The sequence below is a fragment of the Solanum lycopersicum genome, chromosome 1, assembly GCF_036512215.1.
Source record: "Solanum lycopersicum chromosome 1, SLM_r2.1".
Classification (NCBI taxonomy): domain Eukaryota; kingdom Viridiplantae; phylum Streptophyta; class Magnoliopsida; order Solanales; family Solanaceae; genus Solanum; species Solanum lycopersicum.
This window is the reverse complement of record NC_090800.1, coordinates 2,188,977-2,213,297: the sequence shown is the minus strand read 5'-3', so window position 1 is coordinate 2,213,297 and position 24,321 is coordinate 2,188,977. Positions and strand designations below refer to the sequence as shown.

Below are 24,321 nucleotides of genomic sequence, written 5' to 3'. Positions count from 1 at the left end.
GAGTTTTTTACGTAATGTATATCGATAAAAATATGTTTGAATTTCTCTATTTTTCAATATTTATGTTCACCCTAATAATAGGAGCAACTTTTTTTGTTTGCAGTTTTGAAAAAGTGTGCGCTGAATACCGAACCAAACTAGTTCAATTCAGTTTGTTTTTTTTCAATTTGTTTTTAAAAATGAATTTTTCGATGAGAATGAAGAATATAAAACGAGGGTAAAATTAAAAAAGTGTGAGATATTTAAGAATCTTTAAAACTATGCTAAATGATGACGTGTCTCGTCAATATGGAACAGTTATTGTACTTAATTATTGCGTCACTCTGCTGCGCGAGGAGGACAAGGATGAAAATGAGTTTCTTACGTAACGTACATTGATAAAACTACGTTTAAATTCCTCTATTTTTCAATATTTATGCCCATCCTAATAGTAGGAGCAACTTTTCTACTCCCATCTTATACTAATCACTACTATTAATCCTATATTTTCTTATAATCTTATTATTTTTGTTTTAGATACTTCTCTTTTTTGCATTTTTATTATCGTAGATTCTACAAAAAATATTTTTCTTTAGTTGAGTGTTTATCCGAAACCTATCTACCTTACATGAAATGAGAGTAAAGTTTGCTTATAATTTATCCTCCATAATCCATATGTCACATTTTTTAGGTCACATTGAATATATTGTTGTTGTTTCAAAAATAGAAGCTATAATTCATTTTCGATGCTACGAAATTTTAAGATTTATTACAATTTTAAAGGAGGATAAAATCGTTTCATTTCGAATGACATGAAGGGTTGTGTTGGTGCTCGACACACACGAAACAATATTTTTAAAAGAGTCCAAGCAACATAGCCAGAGTAGTATACACAGGCAGAAACCACAACATAGACAGTACAGCCTGTGAGATGATGAAGAGATAACCCAAAGAGTAGATCACTACATCCTGTTAAGTTTTATTTCATACGTCTAACGTAACGTAGAAAAAAGACAACTCGATGCACAAAGAATCCTGCATTCACGAAGGATCCGGGGAAGGGCTGGTATGATGCAGAATCAAGTTAAAATTTCACAGTAAGTAAGTCAGGAGATCACAACGCTACTCTCAAGTACTCACCAATCACCAATCAAAGACGATAACGTTATTGCTACAGAGAAACCAGAGAGGATTATAGTGCCAGTACTGAGAAAATCGTTAACTAAACAACAACCACAACATAAACGGTGGAATCTCACAAGAGAGGTCTGAGGAAGGTAGAATGTACGCAGACCTTACCATTACCTCGTGGAGGTAGAGAGGTTGTTTCCAAAGGACCCTCGAAAAATCTTTAACTAAAACAAACACTAATCACATTATGAATATCAGTAGACAAGTCCTAGGCCAAATATAGCATATGTCAAGGCACACTGAACATCAGGTTAATGTACTCTCCAAATTGTATGATCATATCACAACTTACATCGACTATATGAAACAAGGACGGTATAATAAGCAATCGATGCATCAAAGTTCTAGCCTCTAGATGCTACAAATATTTAGAATGATCATTGATTCTTCAAGTTTCCTATGACGGTGCAACATTAGTAGGACCAAGAAGGCGGGGAATGATAGAAATCAATACGATTTTCAACACTGGTTCACCAAGTATACCAATAAATATCTATCAACTTGTTCGTCATCAACATAACCTCGTAGTTTTGTTATAGATATCTTACACTCGCTAACTGAATCTGCTTCTCACAGATGTAGAAGGCCAAGACTAGAGGAAAATGTTTTTTCTCCAATGACCAATATCAATGCAACTTTCTTCCTAATAGCAAAAGGATTTAATCAGAGAAATGTTGGAATGGCAAATGATGAATTGCCCCGTCCTATTACATGGAAAAGTATGTAAGATATATACTTCACGATACTCATGAGAGAAGGGATGGATTGTAACGGAAAGCAACGCATTGTCCTAGCATCTTAACATCCTTACTCGCATTATCAGCAATTACTCCAAAAATTATCAAGGAAATTCATGCATCTCGATTCCGTGCTTATTGTGTTGATAGTTTCTACATGTACAATGATAATGCAGTTCACACACTGCTGCATACCAAGCAGAAACACAACAAAACAAGCAAATTTAATCGAACTGGAACACCATCAGCCATACAAAAACTCTCCCCTTTTTACTTACCACATAGTCAATTAACTTGATTCTACGGTATAGTGATTAGCACTCTGTACTTTGCATTCAGCAACCTGTGTTCGACTCATATTAGGAACGACTTTATCAATCAATACTTCACTTATCACATATTCAAGCAAGCCACATTAGGTACCGCAACTTCAATGCATACAAACTAGTTTTTACACGTATAATGGCATCAAATATCCAAATGGATACTCGCATACAGATAGTGCAGTACACACACTGCTGCATATTAGAAAGCAGAAACACAACAGAAAAGCAAATTTAATCAAACTGGAACATCGTCGGCCATACAAAAAATCTCTCCCTTTTGCTTACTTACATAGTCAATTAACTTGACTCCACAGTATAGTGATTAGCACTCTGGACTTTGCATTCAACAACCTGTGTTCGACTCATATTAGGAACAACCTTATCAATCAACACTTTACTTATCACATATTCAAGCAAGCCACATTAGGTACGCAACTTCAACGCATTCAAAAAAATCTAGTTTTTACATGTACAATGGCATCAAATATCCAAATGAATACTCGCAGACGGATAGTGAAGTACACACACTGCTGCATATTATTAGCAAGCAGAAACACCACAAACAAGCAAATTTAACCAAACTGGAATGCCATCAGCCATACACAAAATCGCCCCCTTTTGCTTACCACATAGTCAATAAACTTGACTCAACAGTATAGTCTGGACTCCACATTCAGCAACCTGTGTTCGACTTATATTAGGAACGACCTTATCAATCAATACTTTACTTACCACATATTCAAGCAAGCAAATTAGTTACCACAACTTAAATGCATCGAGACTAGCATATAACAATTACGTTTTGATCGCAAGCAAGTTGAGATCAGCTGTGAATCCTCACTTACCATGTAGGTAACAAGATTCTATAGCATCAGGAAACAAGTAATGATCATCAAAATATATTTTTTATAAACAAAATGGGGGCAATATGGTTCAAGTTCAATCTATGTTTACATTATATGATCAAAATTTGTACACCAAAAGGGAGATTGTCTCACCGGCATAGACGAGCTACAACAAACTTCCAACCTATCACGAAATCGCGATTCGTGGGACTTCAACATCACAGGCAATGACAAGCACACACCTTTCTCAACACACATCTTGTGCCTTGGCTTTATCCTATTCTCTAAACTAAACGAGAAATACTGAGGAAACACAATCAATTCCTTCAACTCCCTTCCCATTTCCACCACAAAGTAATCGAATTTCGGCTCCAAATTCTCCTCTATACTGTAACAAAACAATGAAGGAAACCTCCTAAACATCACCTTTGCATCTCTCCTCGAAAACCCAATTCTCTGTAAGTAATCCAATCGAGGCATAAACTTAGTCTCCACTGAACAAGATAGCAAAGTCGCACATTTCGAAACATCTTCAATACCAATAGTACTCTGTAAGAAGTAAAGGGTCGGTCGGAGATTCTTTTCTACACACTTTGTGAGTAGCCGGGGTCGTCTACGGAGAACACCCGGAAGTTTTTCTCCGGTGACAAGAGCTTCCCGGAGTAAAAAAGTGACGGCGGGACGGAGGGTGGTTGAAATTCCGGCGGTTAAAATATCTGGGCACATGTGTAAAACTCTCCGAACATCAAGTATGGTGAGATTAACAGAGTAAAGGAAGTCAATAACCGATTTGAGGTCAGATAAAGAGGAAGAGACAATAAGGGGTTGTGAAGAAAGGCAATGTAAAGAGTCTACACCAAGTGAATCCAAAAAAAGAAGCTTTTCTTGAAGATGGAAGTTTTGGGGTGTGGGTGTGGGTGGGGTAGTGGAGATAAGGGTGGGTGGTTTTGGGTGTTGAGGGTATGAAATAGTGGAGGATTTGAAGGATTTGGGAGGAGAAATGGAGGATTTAGGAAGTGAAAAAGAGGAAGAAGATGAAAAATGGAGAGTTTCTTGCATGGTGAGTTCACTCACATGGTGATTTTCTGGTTGTTTGAGATGAAAAAATGGAGGATTTTGGGGTGGGGTGGGGTGGGGTGGGGGTGGGGGAGGGAATTTGTATCAGTGGTGAGGAAGATGGAAAGGGATAAGGGGATGATGTGAGTGAGATGACATTTCTTGGATATGTTTTCCTTTTGTGTGTTATCTTTGAAAGTTTCTTTCAAATAGGGTTTAACGAGCTATCGAAAATAACATTTTTACCTCTCTGAATTTATGATAAGATTCGTGAAAATAAACATCACTGTGTGGAATTACACTAAAGTTATTGTTGTTGTTGGTTTAGAAAGAAGAATGAGGGACAATTGCTTGGATTAAGGTTGTGTATCGATCGGTTCAGTTTGATTCGATTTTGAAGTTTATCGATTTGATATATTGATTATCGGTTTGTAGACAGACTAAATCGTTATAAAATCAATAAGATTACTCTAAATTTATAGTTGTTGGTTTAGAAAGAAGAACGGGGGGCAATTGCTTGGATCAGGATTGCGTATTGGTTCAATTTGATTCGATTTTGAAGTTTATCGATTTGACCTATTGGATATCGGTTTATAGACAGCTAAATCGTTATAGAACCAATAAGATGTCACTTTATAGATGATAAGTTTATCGTTTATTGAACTTTATCGATTCAGTTATTGGTTAAGGTGTTAAGATTTGACACAAAAAAATTATATTAAGAATCACTTAAAAACAAGGTGACAAACCAAATGAACCGTGCACATGAAATGATAGATTGCATCTTGCTCAAAAGTATTATTGAAAATCACTTAGAAACATGTAACAAACTGAATGAACCATGCACACGAGTTGACAAATTGCATCTTGTTCAAAAATAAGCCCTGATATATTATAGAATAATTGAGAGTTTGAAAAGGTCAAAAATAAAAGTTTTGAGTCAAAAACTTTATACATATTTATTAATTTACTGTAGCATACTTTTAACATGTTAAGAAAAAATATCAAACTGTTAAAAATTGACAATTCAAATTATAAAATATATTAAAATCGTTATCGAGACCGCTAAGTCAACCATTGTCAATAAATCAATTTAAAAATTTGATTCAATTTTTAACATCATAAATTGAATAATGTATATTTGACCCAATGGGCTAAGATAGGCCCAATTATATTACACCCGATGACATTGAAAATAGATAGTCTTAAATTTTTTTTTTCGGGGGGGGGGGGGGGGGGGGGGATTTTATAAATGATAAAAGAGAAATACAAATAAGATAATTTAGGATTTACCAAAACTTATAGAAATCAGACGTATCAACAAATCATTTACAAACAAGATAATTATATACAAATTCAAAATTTATACAATTGTGAACTTTTCATAACACATACAAATCAAATGCATCAACAAATTGTATACAATAGGGCAATTATATACAAATTATGAATTTATATAATTAAGATTCTCCCATAACTAATTCAAATCAAATGTACCAACAAATCAGATATATTCTGAATAAGTATATACAAGTTATATATTTTTACGCTTAGAATTTTTGCATAACTTATACAAATCATATGTATCAACAAGTCTCTCTCTCTCGCACACACATATATATATATTGCATAATATATATATATATATATATATATATATATATATATATATATATATATATATATTATGCAAAAAATATTTGATGAATATAAAAGAATCTAATGCGTATAAATGTGTATATATCCCCGGTAGACAAAAAATAATAATAATTAAATGTATATATTTGTAAAACAAATTAAAATCTAAAAATAGTGTGTAAATCATTCCGTAATGTTATAAAAAAATGAATTTATCAGAATATACAAATTAATTCACATAAATTACCACGATTCTTTCCCATGTTGTTCATCTTTTTGAGAGTTATTAGTTTCAGATTTCGAGTCTTTTAAAGGATTTAAGGTTATAAATGATTTTTTTATATATTTTTAAATGTTTTAAATTGTTAATTATTTTAAAGTAATGCATTTTACGTAATTTATAAATATATAAATTTTATTTTAAGTAAAAATTTTATATTTAAATTCTCGATCAAAATTAAATATGTTGACTCTTTGAAAATTAAAATGTGTCATATAAATCAAGATAAATAGAGTGTAATTTATCCAAACACAATACAATGTTATCAGTCTCACTTTTCACTTTATCGCGGAAAAGAGTCAATCGATAATTATAGCAAAATTTTATTTATTTCTAAAAATTTATGTCTTGTCAAACAATAGCACATAAAATGAAACGAAGAAAATATTTATTTTTTCTTTGATATATTCTCTAAGAAGAAGCAAAAGTAATGAAAAAAGTATATTCATTCTTCATTCTTCATCATATTCTGCATGGGTACAAAGTCGCCTTTTGAGAGAGCTTTATAGTTTTACCCTAGGGTGGACGTTCAATATTTCATTCGGATTTCTCAAATTTCGAATTTGATAATTCGATAATTGATAGTTAAAAGTAAATATCAAAAATTTAAATTTCGATTCAGTAAACAGTAAATTAAATTTTTATTTGGTTCGATGTTTGATAATACCATATTAAAGTTATAGTCGATTATATTACAAAGATAATAGTAATTTTCCAATAATTTGCTTTTCACGAAATATCGAATACTGAATATTAAATGATACTAACGTCTCATACTGCACACAAACCAGAATACCATGATACGAAAATTTTACTCTCGAATACCATACTAAATATCGAATTATTGAATACCAAATGGTACTAATGTCTCATATCAAACACAAACACGAACACCATAATATTAAAATTTAACTATCGAATATCATACTAAATATCGAATTACCGAATACCAAATGATACTAGCCTCTCATAGCGAACACAAACCAGAACATCTTAATACGAAAATGTTACTATCGAATACCATTCTAAATATCGAATTACCGAATACCAAATTATCACAAAATTTGATTCGATAACTTAGTTTTTGGTATTTTAAACTATCCCTAACTTATCCCAAATACGAAATTTCTCGATACGAATTCGGATTTAATCGGACTTCATTTGCGGGACACGAAAACCAAAAAGAAAAAAAAGAAAGGGAGGGTATATATATCCATTTTCAGTCTATCACTCTTTTGTCACACACAAATTCTACTGCTACTGTTTCTTCCTCCATTTTTCAATGGCTTCCATTGTTACTTCTACTGCTCTTCTTTCTTCATCAAACCCTAGGGTTTTTGCTTCTGCTTCTGCTTCTTCTGCTTTGCCCAAATTGCCTTCGTTTTCTCAGTCGACAATTGTTCCTTCTTCTTCATCTTTCAATGGACTCCGCAGCTGCAACACTTCAGTTTCTCGTATCAACAAATCCCGATCCTTCGTCGTTCGTGCCTCTGTAAGCTTACATCTGAAACCCCTTTTGTTTGCATATTTGTTTTGAGTAGTTTAATGGGAAAAAGTTAGGTATGATCGATCAATTGAGCTACTAAGATTTTTCCGTTTGTTTATGATTAGTTATCTCTAGCATTTCCCAGTTTTTTTTTTGTTATTGTATGAGTGAATCTACATTCAGGGTTTTGAATCTGCATTTACGAGGTAGGGTAAGGTCCGTGTACACTCTATGCTCGGGATAGACTCTAATTTTGGTATGATTGCTGCTTGGGTGTATGGGATAGGCAACTTGTGATTTGTGCATTAGGTGCAAGAGCTTGGGGATTACTGGTTATTGTAAAGATTGTTTTTTTTTTTTTGGTATAGTGGAGTTGAGTATTGGAGTTCAATGTGGTTTCGTTTTATTTGCGATATAAAATCTTCTATGTGCGTATCACAAGTGTGTTCATATGTCAAATATTAAGATTATGCTTCTATATATCATGTTATCAGTTTGTTTTCAAAAGTTCTTAGTGCTTGAAGTATTTGTTTTGGATATACTGAACTGAACTGTAGTTGGATTTCTGTGCTATTTTTCGTGCATTTATAGGACATATTTAGTGAAATAAGTCTCCTTAATTGGCAATATAGAATTCTCTGCACTTGGATCCTACTTGCACAGATTCACAACAGAACTATATCTTATGTACAGGGTGAATTAGTTACATCCTGGCTCTGCAGGTTTAGTCTTTTTGAAAAGGGTCGAGAGATTACATAACGTTGAGTCTTCACCTCTCCCTTGCCTCGCAAGAACGTTATTAAACTAGAAGAAAACAAATTCTAGGCATGTCTTTCTAAATGAAAGATGTTAGATCACTTAGATAACTAATTAGACATAATCCAATCAACTATTGGTGTTTTAGATAGATATTAAAATCTTCATGTGTGTCTGTACTTTTATATGATAAAAATAGATAAACTACTTTAGAAGACCAAGTTAAATAAACACACTCCTATTTCCTATTGTAGAGTGTTGAAATCCCATTTACCCAACAATTTGTTTTTTGCTTTACTTTGTATAAAGGTGTATTTCCTTGTTTCTGGATAGTGATTCATCTCTTTAATGTCATTTCTTGATACTTCTCCCAACAGAGTGAAGTCCCTCTTGTTGGAAATAAAGCACCAGATTTTGAGGCTGAGGCTGTTTTTGATCAAGAGTTCATCAAGGTAATATATTGGTGTTAAATGAATAAACAGTGTTAAATTATTAATTGTTAGTCCAAGATCCTCCCCTCTGTGTGTGTATGTGTCTATGTGCATGTGTTTCGCTTTTCTGCTTATCAAATTAAGAGGTTTCACCTTTTTTTCTTTTCGACTTCCTCCTTTTTCATTCATTATAAGGACCTGCCACTTCTTCATTAAAGGAGAAAAAGAATTATCCGCGATGCTGCAAAAGTTTGTATCTTGCTGTTAGGACATCTTCTATTAATGAACACCTTATTCTTTTGATTGACAAAAGAGTAAAGATTACTTCAGGAAGGCATTTTACTTGTTAGCTAACCTTTTTGTACAGCAATTAGTGAAGGAATTAGGATATGGAAAGAACAGAGTGCAGCAGAACTTCAATATACAAAGTTTTCTTTGTGCATTTTAGGTTTATTTTAGACTTTGAAACAATGTTTTCCTCAACTAGAACTGCTCTTTTCCTTCCTTCATCCCTTAAATAACTGCAAGGCGTTCCTTTAAACATCCAGTCACTTTGAGTGGTTTTCTTGGGCTATTTATAATTGAAGTATATTTTCTCTGCAGGTCAAACTTTCTGAGTATATTGGGAAGAAATACGTGATTCTCTTTTTCTACCCTCTGGACTTCACTTTTGTTTGCCCGACAGGTCCGCTTGTCCCTAATATCACTCAGCTTCTAGCTTCAATTATAATATATTTAACTGATTATGGTGATTTCTTAATGTATTGTTTTGATATAATCTTTCCTTCTACTGTAGAGATTACTGCTTTCAGCGATCGTTATGAAGAATTTAAGAACGTGAACACAGAAATACTGGGTGTCTCGATAGACAGTGTGGTATGTCTTTCTTTCGTTCAAAATTTTCCTGTAGTAGTTGATTTGTTACTTGGGAAGCGTACCTAAATGGTCTGTGCCTTGTTGCATTGTGCTGCTGCTTCTACAGCCCCTTTCACTTATTTAGAAAAGCCGTTTTCACTTGTTTTGAACTTTGTGCGCTGTGCTCTTAGATGAAGAAGTGACTTAAAATTAGCTTTAGAGATTTTCGAGGGTATATATAAATAGTTGGGGAAACAGTTGAATAAAGATAAACATGAAAACTATATATTGAACTAGAGGCGACAAGTGAAATGTCAACTGGGCACATTACAAAAGAAATTGTAGTTGGAAAAAAAGTATCATCTTGACTAAGGAAGTGAATACATATGTGAAAGATCAAAATAAGGGCATCCCGGTGCACTAAGATCCTGCTACGCGCGGGGTGGAGAGAAGGGGCGGACCATAAGGGTGTATTGTATACAACCTTACCATGCATTTCTGCAAGAGGCTGTTTCCCTAGTGGTAAGAGTGCAAAGTGTGATGTGTGGATAGGCGAATATTAAGAATTCGAATGCTAATGCAAACAAATTCTGATGTTTTAGTGGAGAAGGGTTGAGGGACAGGCTCATTATCACTGAATTTGAACCATGTGCTAGCTGACCATTGGGGGTATCTCGGTTGTTTGAAAAAACAAGAAGAATAAGTGAATAAAAGTAATTTAGTTAGCAATACTAATAGGATTTACTTATAGATCAAGATATCACGTATGCTAGAAGAATGGGCTTAGTACAAGGCACAAGTTAATAACAGTTATTCAATTGTACTGATTTTTTTCATTGGTCATGTTAGCATAATTTTTCCTAACATTGTTGATCTCATGTATTCTTGTAGTTCTCTCACCTTGCCTGGGTCCAAACTGATAGGAAGACTGGTGGTCTTGGTGATCTGAATTATCCATTAATTTCAGATGTGACAAAGTCAATTTCAAAATCTTACAATGTGCTGATACCGGATCAGGTATGATTGTTGCTGTTTCATACTGCATAGGTAGCTTTTAGAATTATTTGTTGATATTTTTCTGGCATATGCCTCTCATTAGTTGTCTACGTTTTTAAATTACGAGATAAACAAGTGAGAAATTTTGTAGTTTGGGGAGAGTACTTTAGATGCAGTGACACAAGCAATCAAGCACATAAACATGTTGCATAAGTGCTTTAGGTTGGATTTGTGTGTACTTTTCTCCATTTCATTCGACTACAGACAGTTTTTTTTGTTGCTATTATCACCTTAGATTCCGTTCAACCTCATAACCATGAATTTCATAGCTGTCAACCATGGTCTTTATGATTTATTCCGAGACTGAATGGGAAGCACCTTTATCATTTGAAGCGGAATCAGCTCCCTGATTTTTTTTTGTTATGTTGTTTTAGGGAATTGCGTTGAGAGGACTGTTTATCATTGACAAGGAAGGAGTTATTCAACACTCCACCATTAATAACCTTGCAATTGGTCGAAGCGTTGATGAAACATTGAGAACACTTCAGGTAATAAACACATCGCGACCCCAATATCATCACTATCATTAGACTATCTGCTGCTTAGATCGTAATTAACTATTTTGGTCTTTCGCGATAGGCATTGCAATATGTTCAGGAGAACCCAGATGAGGTATGCCCAGCCGGGTGGAAGCCTGGAGACAAGTCAATGAAACCAGATCCTAAAGGCAGCAAAGAATACTTTGCATCCATATAAGTCGATGAGATGATGGCTGCAGTATGTCTATTTGTTTGTTGTTAAGTGAGATCGTAGAGTTCTGTAACTTTTTTCTCTCGACCTACCTGCTTCGAGTTTTGAGCATTTTTCTGAATATTGTATGACCAAATCTTTCTACATATTCTGAACTTAGATCATAGATTGATAATGACAGCTTGTAAAAGGATGGTTCTCAAAACTTCTATGTTTGAAATTAGTCACTTGTGTCAAGATTCAAGTGTGTTTTGTATGTGAATTGTGACAGTTGATTGAGTCTTTTTGTCTCAGCCTTAGTGGACACATACATTAGCAACTTGTGCATACAAGACCGACTTGATGAATTAGTTATAGTCGAGGTGTGCACAAACTGGTTGATACTATGTACAAAAGATATATTACAACTTTTACACCTTTGCTTCTTTTTCTCAATAGATGTACTGTAAAGTTCATGTTACAATTTCACTATAACATCAGCTACAAATGAAGTCTTGAAGGTGTATTTCTTCCCATACAAACATGTCAATGGGAGGAAAACAAGAATCATAATGAAAAATGCGTTGACAACTACACGAACAGCAACGTTGTGCTCTACCATATAAGTATAAGAATCGTACACCATAGGGGAGACCTATCAATGATGTTGAAGACGATCAAGATTCAATGGAACATACACCATAGGGAAGACCTATCAATGATGTTGAAGACGATCAAGATTCAATGGAACTAATCATACACCATAGGGGAGACCTATCAATGATGTTGAAGACGATCAAGATTCACTGAAACTTATTGTCGATGTTACATGGGAAGATTACATAATCGACTTTTTCTCATGGTACATTAGCAAGCAATCGACATCCAAGTATATATTGAACCACAGGGTCACTAGTGATGTAGGCTTGTTTCATTCTAGTCTTGGAACAACAATCAACAGTAATGAACCTAACAATTCAATAGATTTCAAGCATCTCAGAAGTCAGATGTCAAATCTTACCAGAAAACACCTCAGTTTCTTCAAAGGGTAAATCTTTTTACCATTCTGAATCGACCCTTTCAAGCTCTTCTGCGTTTTTGAACATGAAGCTTGCACTGTACAGAGGTCTGTATCCTTCGAGTAATATGCAGTCAAACAGCATCAATGTAGTAGCATCCTCCTCAGTGATATCTCATATCATAATGTCTTGTCCTGACTTTGATGGCTACCCCAACGTCTTCGACGAGCTCTCCTCTTTCTCCCATCCAGTTGTGTCTTAACTTTTTCTTTCAAGTCTCTTTCGCCACGCCTCTTGTACATCTTGAAAGTCATATTTCTCTCTTCAGCCATTTTCCGCGCTTTTTCTGTAATCTCTGCAGCAATCTCTCTATTATAAAGCTTCCTTAGACCTTTCATAAGCTTGGCGAACGTGTCAGGCTGAGGCATCAATCCAGCATCCATCATATCTAAACAGTATGCACAAGCCTCTTTCACATGTCCATTTGAAAACAATGCGTGAATCCAAATGGTCCACGCAGACACATTAAGCTCACATCCTTTGGTCGTTATGCAACTCCAGACGTCTTTACTTAGTTCAAGCTTTTCTGCTCGTAAAAGTGAATTCAATAGGTCCTTTAGAGTACCATATTGAGGAGCAGACAGAAGACCTCTTCCAATCATTTCTTTGAAGTGATCACACGCTTCTATTAGACGACCTTGTTCAACAAAACCATTAATCATAATGATAAAGGTGTCAACCCCCGGACTGATCCCATTTGCTTCTATTTGGTTCCATACTCGCACACCTTCATCGATTTCCCCCAATTTACACGCTAAGCGGATTACTATACTATAGATGCTATGGTCAGGAGGTATACCGATCTTTTCCATTTCCTTCAAAAGTTCCAAACACTCTTCCAACTCTTCCTTCTTCTCATGAGCCAACATTATATGCAAATAAGTAGTCTGATTCAGGTTATACCCTTTCTGCAGCATATTATCCAAAAGTTCATAACCCTTTTCAATCTTTCCCCACTTACAAAATCCACTTATCAAAGTAGTATACGTCACGACATCAGCTTCACATCCACTTCTCTCCATATCCAAGAATACCCGCATAGCTTCCTCCATCTTGTCCTGCAAACAAAGTGCCTGAATTACTATCGTAAACGAGGTTTCATTAGGATTACAACCTTTTCTTCTCATCTCCTGCAACAGATCAAATGCATCAGCCATTTTCCTAGACAGAGCATAACCATTGAGCAAATTGTTATAAACCACGATATCAGGCTCAAAACCTGCCTCCCTCATTTTCATCAACACAACTTTCGCCTCTATAAGCTTACCTTCTTTACACCAACCACACAACAACGACGTAAAATGCTTAATCGTAGGGCTAAACCTAAACCTCATTTCATCAAACAATGCAGCTGCCTCTTTCACACTACCATTTTTGCACAAAGCATCCAACAAACACCCAAAGACATACTCATCTGGCTCAACACCATATTTAGGCATTTCATCCAATACTTCAATTGCTTTCTTTACCATCCTCCCCGACGCGAATCTCCTCATCAACACAATAAACACTTCTGGTGTCAAAAACTGAGGATTTTCTATCCTCATCTCTTCAACAAGTGCCCATACAGTACCAAACTGTCTCATTTTCCCTAAAATCTTTATCATTGCTTTATAAGCATCATGACTATGCCTATAACCAGGTTGCTTTGACACCCATACAAAAAATCTATACCCTAAATTACCAGCATCACCACAACGATTCAACACACGTTCAGTTAACCCTGAACGAGCTACAACACCAGATTCTAACAAAGCAAGTTCAAGTTTAGGAACCCTTGAGTGAAATTTTCTTAAAATTCTATAAACTTTTTCTACATCAGCTGAAAATTCATCATGATTTTTGTTCAAAGAGCTTAAAAGGGTCGATTCAGAATGGTAAAAAGATTTACCCTTTGAAGAAACAATGGCGTTTTCCGGCGAGAAATCCAGTGAATAAGCTGCACGGAAGCTCAGTGATGAACGCAAAAGAGTGACAGTTTTCAACATTTAGAGACTTCCAAAATTTGGTTTTCCGAACTGGGTTTTGGATTTTGGTTGAGATTATCGAGAGTTTTGCGATTTTCCAGATGAACACGGTGGTTCACGGCGGAGGATGGTGGCGATCGACGGGGCTACGGTGGTTTGGTGTATTATGGTTGGGCCAAGATAATATAACTAATTTTTGAAGAGAGCCCAACTTAATAATTGGCCCAATTTAGTTGGGCTTTAAATGGTGAACTATGGCCCAAACAAAATCATTTGGATGGTTTAGCCATATATCAAACAAAAAAACGGAATAAACTACCTTATTAGACATACATTTCATATATACTTTACATACCAATTACGTATCTTGTCGTTCATTAAGAATTTTTATAATATATTGAGGAAGATACACCTAGATACATGTATTTTTGTCACCAGATATAATAAGATAGGGAGAGAGGTGAGCGAGACGAGGAGGAAGGCGAGTGAGATCGTCATGTATCTGGAGATACATAGGAAAGTGGCAAGCGAGATGGGAGGGAGGGGAGTGAGATTTGTTATGTATCTCGAATACATGCAAATCTACTTATATATATATATTTCATATATACCATGTATACCAATTCTATTTGTATGTTTATATAATTATGTATCTTATTGTTCATTAAATTTTTTTATAATATATTGAGGAAGATACACCTAGATACATGTACTTTTGTCACCAGATACGCTAAGTTAGGGAGAGACACGAGCGAAATGGGAGGAAGGCGAACGAGATAGCTATATATCCCAGATACATAAAAGAGCGAGATGGGAGGGAGATGAGAGAGAAGAGTGAGATTTGTTATATATCTCACATACATGTGAATCTACTTAGATATAATGTATCTAGAATAAATTACATATAATTTTAATCACTGTATCTCGAAATGCATGTATCTAGACGTATTTGAATGAATCAAATCTGATGAGATTTGTAATATTGCAAACTAGAGTATATCTAAGTACTAAATTTATTTATTTTTAATAACTAATTTACTATTTTAGGTAAAGAAGAGAATTCTTTTTGTGATGACATTTTTTTTTTGTCACTTAGTGTAGTAAATTATCAAAACATTTGGTCAAAATTTTCAAATATATTACTGTTCTATTTATATATTAAAATAATATTAAGTATAAGATCAATTAAACATTAATTTTTTTAAGGATAGAATAAAACCCTTAATAAATTCCAAAATATTTATTTTTGTTAATATGAATTTTATTCGAACTTCTTTTTTACTTTTATGATACTTCTAAAATGCAAAAGAAAAAGAAAAAGTTATATGCACGATAGCTTCTTATGTTCCATTTCTTATTATTGCTAAATTTGAATTAATCAAAATATTAATATTAATATCAGACGCCAAATAAATAAAAAACGGTTCCCTAATTAAAGATCTTAGTGTTGATAACAAAATATCTAATAGATACATTAATGTTGCTCACATGTATATACCCACCCATTGTGGTAATTATTATGTTGATCAATTGTCTAATTCCCTTAATCAAGATGCTTAAATAATTAATTATCATATAGTAAAGGTTAGGAAATAAAATATATTTGTTTATATAATAATCAAATCATTATAAGTAACTACAAAAAGAATTCCAAATTAATTGATAACCTTATATTAAAAATAAGAACTCACATGTAATCACAAGTTCAAAATATATCTATAGTATATCTTATATGGTCAATGCATATTACATAAATACTTTATAATATATTGATATGATTGATTATGAAAATTAAGTATCTAAAATATGATGAGATCAAGAAGAGTTTCATTATTAATATTTAATATTTAATAAAAATATTAGTTTTTGTAGATTTGCTCAAGGAAAAAGAGACAAAATTGTTTGCTTCCATTTATATACACTTAAAATATTTTGGAGCTTATTTATGGATCAATTATAAATGTTAGACAATTTTGGGGACAACACCTACTACATAATTCTAAAGCCATGACAAAACTAAAGTTTAAAAATATATTAAAAATTAGATTTGTCTCAACATTGTGTATATTAATCATGTGAATACAAATTGGAGGACTCTTAAAATAAATAAAAAATTAAATTTTGCGTATCATGTTAGTCTATATTCTAATGGATCCTAATGTATCGAAGAGCTAATATCCAGAATGTTCTTGATTAATAAAAAACAGACAATCAAAGAAATGGAGAAATGATATGATTAATATTTTTTTTGCAATGATCGATTGACATAAATATCAATAACCCTTTTCAAAAACTAAAAAATTTTCTCCTAAATTCTTTTAAGCAACAAAAAAATTATATAATATATATATATATATATATATATATATATATATATATATATAATTACATATTTTTTTATTTTAGTTTTTAAAAAATGCAACATAACATGGAATACAATGATTTAGTTATAGAAGAACAATCAATTAATTTTGAATTGTGCCTCCAAAGTCCCCAACAAAGAATATAATATTACAAGGTCTTTTATAAGTTATTTTCTCCTTTGATAAGAATGGAATCAAGAATCCAAATAATGCCTATTTTATTTTTATTTTTATTTTAAAAAGATGGATCATATATGTTTCTTTTAAGAAAAAAGATAATGATTGTATATTGACTTTTTTTAAAAAAATTAAAAATATTGATCACTATTTAGTTCTTATTCCTATTTCCTTCTAACATTATTAGATATCCTTCGTCGTACTTTTGGGATATTGGTACCCCTATTGTCGAAAAACTAGAGCATATATACCTTTTATACTAATGAACATACACGTGTCATAATCTTATTCGTCGATCCGACATTTATTATATATCAGATCAACAAATAAGATTGCACTGTTGTCCCTATTTAGTCTTTCATTAGAGTGAACGGCATATATACTCTAGTTTTTAGACGACAGATGCATCAATGTTCCAATAGTTTGACGGAGGATATCTGCATATCATTTACGATAGTTTTAAGGGTATATTTGTCCTTTGTCCCTTATAATTAACAATAATGATCTTAATAATAAGACAAACAAAGTACTATAGCATAAATTATTAATCATTAATCATTAGCAATATAGTACAATAATTGAATATTACAATCTTGATTAGCACAAGACGTGTGTAATGGGCCAGGCCCACCTTTCTATCCGTTGGACTGGCAGTTAAACTGTCACTATCTAAAGCCCAATATATGGGCCCATTATCTCATAATTAACGGGTCTAAGGCCCAACAAGTTTGGCAATTTCAACAGATTTAATGGTTGATGTTGCTTCATTCATTTAAAAAAATGACAATGATTACCTATTTTCGCGATAACGAAAGTTGCGGTGGAATAATAAGTACTCATTTAATCTTAACGAAAAATCTCGAGTTCAGTTTCCATTATGTATGGAATCGTCTTTGCTAAGAAGCATTTTACTATTCAATGTGATACTTTTCAATGTAAATCTTGATTTCATCATGACCCCGATGGAACCACCTTATGATCGGAGGGTCATCCAAACCCCTTTCGGCGAAAAATTATACTATTCATATATGATTAAAATATTTTTTTATACATATGTAGTAGATGTTGAATCATCTTTGACTAGTACGCGTGTCTATTTTTTCAAACTTTGAATTTCCTGATGAAAATGTTAGGTTCGCCACTAACAGTGATGTCAAACACCGAATAACAAATCAAAAACATATTTCATGGTTAACGTTTGATATTGCTTTATTCCAAAAATGATATCACACCCTAACGCGGAACACATGATTACAAAATTATGCACCAACAAGATCTATAGTAGAATAGTCAGTAATTACTCATTCAATCTTTGCCAGAAAATCTCGAGTTTAAATCTCCATAAATAAAAGTCATCCTTTTACGTGAATATGAATCAAGATTTCGTTATACCTCAATACGAATATAATAAAAAAACAAAAAAAAATCACATGTATTTTCTTTCTTTTATAATTATATATTTATATAAAATATAAAATCATGTTAACATGATACATTTAAGGCAAATAAATTGCCTCTCCATAAAGGGACACACTAATAATAAACATACACAAAAAACATAAACTAAACCCTATTATAAAATCTACAAAAACAAAAAAAAATAAGAAAATTAAACATATATTTTCTTCATATTTCCTTTTTTTTTCCCTTCCAAAATATGTATGTTGCAATTTTAAGCCATCAACCCCCACAAAAATAAAAACATTTTTCTTCCAACAAAAACCCTTAGCAACATCACTATATATATATACTATATAATATAATATAATATTATATTTATATACCAAAGTTCCCAAAATAAAAACATATTTTATTTAATTAAGTAGTGTAATTAAATCTTTGAATTTCTTCATCCCATATCAAATTTGATGTAATTTCATCAGTCTCTGGAATATGTTCCTGTGAATTAACCAAAAAAAAAATTAAATATTCTTCCTTAAAAGCTAAAAATAAAAGTTGATCATAGGTTAAAATTCAAAAAAATGTTAGAAAAAATTATTAAATAATTCCAAGATATTTATATATCTATAAATCAATATGTTAAAAAACTTTAATTTTAGTGATTTCTAAATAAGATTATATGACACTTTAATATATATATATATATATATATATATATATATATATATATATATATAATTATTAATAAAACATAGTGTTTAATTAATTAAATTAAATTAAATTACCTCAAGTTGTTTAACTAATTGTTGAGCTGTTTGAGCAGACACAATAATTTTACGAGCTATTGGTGAAATAAAGCCTTCATCCATTGCCTTATCAAGAAAACTCAATAAAGAATTATAGTATCCCTCCACATTCAATAGCCCAACCTGCGTTACGAGTTTGACAGAACTCAATAATTTAAATCAAAGCTCAAAAAATTAAAATTTCGACGAGTGGACGTTTGACTTATAACTTAAAAAACTTATGAAGCTAGACACAAACACTACTTAAATAAAAATAAACGACAGATAAATTTTATAGATAAACAGTTAAATCTGTTGTTAATCTTAAACATATTTGACGATGAATACACTCTTTTAATTAGTGAAAAGATTTCTAGACTTTTATCGATTGAGTTAACTTCGAATAATAACTCTATCATAATTATTTTGACAGTTCGATCAAAAATATTTTTAATATTTTATAGAATAGTATGTAGATAGTATTTATAATTATCAAAGCCTTAAATAACCTTTCATTTGACTAAGATTTCCCTTTTTTTTATTATTGTTATTTTAATAATATTGTCATAATAAAGCATGATTAACGATTAATAGAGATTAGAACTCACATGACATAAGTTTTATCTTTCCATGTGAACCAAATTTTAAGGACCATGTGATTTGATACTTCCTTAACCTACTTTTTAATTTTGATTAAATATTGTTGACTTTGAAAAGAAAAAAAATAAAATCTCACAAATAATAATAATAATAATAATAATAATAATATATTTATTTTTATTATAAGTACTTGAGAATGTGAAAAGATGGTATGTTGAGAAACATGGTGACACAACATGTCAAGATCCATATTTTCAATTCTCAAGTTGAGTTAAAAATAAGGCATAGGAGTTTGAAAATCTTGAAAGTTTGAAATGTTTGTATATAATCACCACAACAACGACATATTCAGTATATTCACACATATCTAGTCTGAGAAGAATGATTTGTCCGAATTTTCATCCTATCTTTATAGAGGTAGAATTTTTTTCTTCTGAAAGACCTTTGTTGCAAGTACAGAATTTGAAAAATGAAAATATCGAAACGAAGAATAGAACAATATCAACAATAAATAATACGATAGCGTCGAATTTTTTTTTTCTTTTGGAGAATGATTGCATGGAGAATAATTTTAGTCAAAAGGGATAAATTTTCATGGTATGACCACCTTTAGAAAGCAAATTTTCACCAAATTTCTTCATTACTTTTGAAATTTATTTGTAAAGAACTTTTGAGTTAAAACATTCCATCATTCTATTGTTAATTTTTTCATACTCTTACCTAAGTATGTTTTTTTTTTTGCGTCGTGACGTATGCATGACACTCAGTGTTACTTAACTATGTCAATATAGTGTAGTCTCATCAGTAAGGTCTGGAGAGATGATAACTAGTTTGTACGTTACTTTGTGAAGGTAGTAGGTAGATAGGTTATATCCTGAACTCATAACGAGAATTAAAATCCTGAATCCAATTCTGATGACAAAGCGCGACGATTTGCACATTTTATGGCTAAGTATAATATAAAGGACAGATTTTTCTCACAGGTTTACGGTGGATTCCAAGTTGAGCCCATGTAATGACTTCAAGAAGTTCTTCAAGGGTACCATAACCACCTGAAAAAATTCCGAAAAAAGTAAACGTTAACGTGTAATGGATCCGATACACGTGATATTTTTGAAGAGTTCGAGCAATATTATACCAGGAAGGGCAATGAAAGCATCAGCTTGCCTTGCCATTTCAGCCTTTCTTTGATGCATTCCAGACACTGCTTTTACTTCTCCGATTGTTTCGCCCGTTATCTATAAGCAATGAGAAATCCGACACAGGTGCAACAACATTCTTTAAGAGTCCGAACAACATTGTTAAGTATATAAAACATGTCTCATAAGTATATAAATTAGCAAAACATAAAAAATAAATGAGATTTTTACACTATGATTTTTTCATGTTTAGTATAAGTATTTATTACCTCTCTAGGCATTAGAGTCCTTGGAATTACTCTGCAAATTCCAAAAAAAGAACACATAAATATAAACATAGATTAATAACATTATAAGAATATATATATATATATATATATATATTGCACATAATTACTCATGTGGAACAATGTTGCTTGAACTTCTCAAAAATATCAGATCGATGCATGTCAGATCTTCCAAAAGTAGAACATGGAGTAACATTTTTTTTGAAAAATCCGAGCATCATAAATGAGGTTAAAAAATGAGGCGAAAATCAAGAAAACTATTGTTTATTATGGGACAATGTTGCTCGAACATTAAAAAGGTATTGACGGATGCATATCAGATCCTTTAAAAGTAGTACATTTTTGGATATCCGAGGAACATAAATGTGGGGTTAAGAAATGAGGCACAAAGTTGTCAAGATAACAATTATTTGGCACATATTTACTATGAGACAATGTTGCTCGAACTTTTCAAAAATACCGCTAGATGATGATCATGTAACATCAACATGAATGTGGGGTTAAGAAATGAGGCACAAAGTTATCAAAGAAACTATTTCTTGACACATATTTACTATGAGACAATACTGTTCGAACTTTTCAAAGATACAGACAGATATCATTTCACATGATCTAACGTTGGACGTGTGATAATCATTTTTGGAAAGTCCGAGTAACACAGGTGTAATGTCCCTTTTTATCAAGATTTGGAAAATGCATCAATCAGTGCCCTAAAAAGGCTTCTAACTTTATACACTTCCTTTTTGCCTTTGTGACACACATTCCCACAAACCAAAATGGATTTCAAGGCCATACCACAAAAGACACTTTTATAGGATTTCTTGTTACTATAAAAGATTTACAGAGTACTTTTTTTCAGTTTTCACATGTTAAGAAGCTGTTCACTATAAGTGTAACAAAAGGATTAGTTTTTGTTTCTTCAATATATGACAAACACCAAACATTAATTATCAAGAAAACCAACATTTGATCCAATGATGTCTGCCTTTTGCATGGTCTATAGTCTAAAAACTAACTAAACATCATTGCCTTTGTTCCATCTTGTTCAACACTATTTCTTTGTCAGTCTGTTCCGAAAAGAATGACACGATATGATTATACTTCACTCATAAGTAAAACTTTATAGCTCTACACATATGATGTTAAAAAGTCTTGATCTTTTTCATAAATACTGTGTCAATATCCAAACTATATCACATATAAAACGGAGAAGAAAATAAAGCAAGAGGAAAACATGTTATTTTTCACCAACCCCATTAGCTAGAACGAAAAAAGGAGCTAGTCTGGTACACAAAGCATCCACCCGAATCAAAAGATAGACCAAAATTATGAGGTTTAAATGATGGATGTCTTTGAAGACCTCAACATCAAAACCTTTTTCCTATGTGTGTTGTCTTATCTATGTTTGTGTTATAGTGAGATAAAGTGTTCTATATATAAAGAGAGAGAAGTGTGTGTATAAATAGTATATTGTATGTATATATTATGTATAGAAAAGAGGATAGGGGATTAATTACCCAAGAACATGGCGCCCACCATCATGAACAGCCTGAGAAACAAGTCCCATTAGTCCCACACTTCCTCCTCCATACACCAAATCAATCCCTTTTTCCACCTTCAACACAAAAACCAATAAATCAAGAAACATTACACCCCATCATCACTTCAATCTTTTTTTTAAACTATAAACAACAATAGACAAACATAGTCGCACAAAGTGGAGTCTGAGGAAAATAGAAACGCAAGCAAAAAAGGGTAACTTTACCATATACAACAACGCACCAAAGTAGTCGTACAGAGCGGAGTCTGAAGAGGATAGAGTATACACATACAAATTTCAAACATAACAAAAATAGCAAAGGAAAAAATTTACTATACCAACTCAAAATTCACACACACACAATCAAGAAAACAAGCATGAAAATCAAGATTAGCTTAACATATGGACAAAAGTATTACTACTAGTATATGTTTAAATCCCACATGCATACTTTTTACATCAAAAACATATTTCATGACACCAAAAAAAACAACATCTAAAAGAGAAAGGGGGTCATGATATCAAAGTGGCATATTTGGCTTCTAATGAAAGCCATTTTTTTATAGTGACCCCATAAACTAAGATCATGCAAGAAGGCTGCTCAAATGACAGATATGTAACAGCTAACCACACCATTTTTTTTTAATCTCTCAGTCATGCCAAACAAAAGATAAAACCCTACATTAAAAAGTTCTGTTTTTTAAGAAAGAAATGTGAGAATAGAAAAACCCCATGTTGGAAACTCCAAAATGGGGTTTCCTGATTTCAACCATTTTTCAACTTACATTTAATGATTTGATGATAGTATCCAAAAAGAACAGAACTTTTTGAAGAAAAGCACAAAACTTTCTTTTTCTTGAAAATGACAACAAAAAAAACATGTTGGAATCATTTAAAAAATGGAATACAATATAAACAGACACTCAAAACTCAAAAATGGGGTTCTTGATTTCAACCATTTTTCAGCTTACATTACTAAAAAGAACAGATTTTTATCCATAAAAGGCACAGAACTTTATGATTCTTGAAAACCAGAGAATGAACAAAAACTCAAAAAACTCACAATGGGGTTCCTAATTTCAACTAACATTACTAAAAAGAACAGATTTTTATCAATAAAAAGTACAAAACTTTATGATTCTTGAAAACCAGAGAATGAACAAAAACTCAAAAACTCAAAATGGGGTTCCTAAATTCAACCATTTTTCAGCTTACATTACTAAAAAGAACAGATTTTTATCAATAAAAAGCACAAAACATTATGATTCTTGAAAAACAAAAAATGAACAAAAACTCAAAATGGGGTTCCTAATTTCAACTAACATTACTAAAAAAACATATTTTTTATCCATAAAAACTAAAAAAGCACAAAACTTTATGATTCTTGAAACCAAAAAATGAATAATATAATAAATAAAAATTGGATTTTTTTTTTGTTTACCAGTTGTTTTCCTAATTCAGTAGCAGCTTCTTGATAAGTAGGTTTATTTCCAGAACTACTTCCACAAAAAACACAAATTCTCTTAAACTTTGATCTTCTTTCTTCTTCCATTTTTGGTCTTTTTTTCTCTTTTTTCTAGATGTATATTTTTTGTATATATTGTGTATATTTGTGAATAATGATTTGATTAGACTAAAAGGAAGTTTAACCAAAGAAGAAGAATTTTGGGAATGAAAG

At 32.2% G+C, this 24,321-nt stretch overlaps 4 protein-coding genes across 6 annotated transcripts; 1 reads left to right on the top strand and 3 right to left on the bottom strand.

Moving 5' to 3' along the window:
- Positions 1–1,828: 1,828 nt before the first annotated feature.
- LOC101255820 (protein SEEDLING LETHAL 1, chloroplastic) lies at positions 1,829–4,298 on the bottom strand. 3 transcript variants are annotated; one of them, XM_010317178.4, is made up of 2 exons: positions 3,232–4,298; positions 1,829–2,250 (listed from the first exon to the last, which is right to left on the bottom strand). In XM_010317178.4, the coding sequence occupies exons 1-2, from the start codon at positions 4,135–4,137 to the stop codon at positions 2,197–2,199; spliced, it is 960 nt and encodes a 319-aa protein (XP_010315480.1). In that variant the 5' UTR covers positions 4,138–4,298; the 3' UTR covers positions 1,829–2,196. The 3 variants fall into 3 exon arrangements, with proteins under 3 accessions (XP_010315480.1, XP_010315482.1, XP_004228568.3); XM_010317180.4 differs by lacking the exon at positions 1,829–2,250 and adding an exon at positions 2,278–2,584 and having other exon boundaries at positions 3,232–4,288; XM_004228520.5 differs by lacking the exon at positions 1,829–2,250 and adding an exon at positions 2,664–2,914.
- A 2,991-nt stretch (positions 4,299–7,289) lies between these two features.
- 2-CP2 (2-Cys peroxiredoxin 2) lies at positions 7,290–11,563 on the top strand. The gene is given in 7 exon segments (NM_001329054.1): positions 7,290–7,544; positions 8,672–8,746; positions 9,329–9,410; positions 9,522–9,601; positions 10,472–10,597; positions 11,011–11,124; positions 11,216–11,563. Coding segments are annotated over 7 exon segments (804 nt in total). The 5' UTR covers positions 7,290–7,334; the 3' UTR covers positions 11,333–11,563.
- Positions 11,564–11,694: 131 nt separating this feature from the next.
- On the bottom strand, positions 11,695–14,506 carry LOC138347713 (pentatricopeptide repeat-containing protein At3g49730-like). Its single transcript, XM_069296029.1, has 2 exons — positions 12,327–14,506; positions 11,695–12,017 (listed from the first exon to the last, which is right to left on the bottom strand). Exon 1 carries the CDS (start codon positions 14,370–14,372, stop codon positions 12,504–12,506), a length of 1,869 nt encoding a protein of 622 aa, XP_069152130.1. The 5' UTR covers positions 14,373–14,506; the 3' UTR covers positions 11,695–12,017; positions 12,327–12,503.
- Positions 14,507–18,326: 3,820 nt separating this feature from the next.
- LOC138347685 (cytokinin riboside 5'-monophosphate phosphoribohydrolase LOG7) lies at positions 18,327–24,321 on the bottom strand. The gene is made up of 7 exons (XM_069295988.1): positions 24,085–24,321; positions 22,621–22,718; positions 21,086–21,116; positions 20,816–20,915; positions 20,659–20,729; positions 19,078–19,221; positions 18,327–18,790 (listed from the first exon to the last, which is right to left on the bottom strand). The coding sequence occupies exons 1-7, from the start codon at positions 24,193–24,195 to the stop codon at positions 18,710–18,712; spliced, it is 636 nt and encodes a 211-aa protein (XP_069152089.1). The 5' UTR covers positions 24,196–24,321; the 3' UTR covers positions 18,327–18,709.

Coding starts and splice junctions, on each gene's coding strand:
- LOC138347685 (XM_069295988.1), bottom strand. CDS start 24,195: ATGGAAGAAGAAAGAAGATCAAAGTTTAAGAGAATTTGTGTTTTTTGT. Junction 21,117..22,620: donor GGTGGGCGCCATGTTCTTGG/GTAATTAATCCC, acceptor TGGAATTTGCAG/AGTAATTCCAAGGACTCTAA. Junction 20,916..21,085: donor GGACTCTAATGCCTAGAGAG/GTAATAAATACT, acceptor CATTGCTTATAG/ATAACGGGCGAAACAATCGG.
- LOC138347713 (XM_069296029.1), bottom strand. CDS start 14,372: ATGTTGAAAACTGTCACTCTTTTGCGTTCATCACTGAGCTTCCGTGCA.
- LOC101255820 (XM_010317178.4), bottom strand. CDS start 4,137: ATGCAAGAAACTCTCCATTTTTCATCTTCTTCCTCTTTTTCACTTCCT. Junction 2,251..3,231: donor GTTGTAGCTCGTCTATGCCG/GTGAGACAATCT, acceptor AGTCGAACACAG/GTTGCTGAATGCAAAGTACA.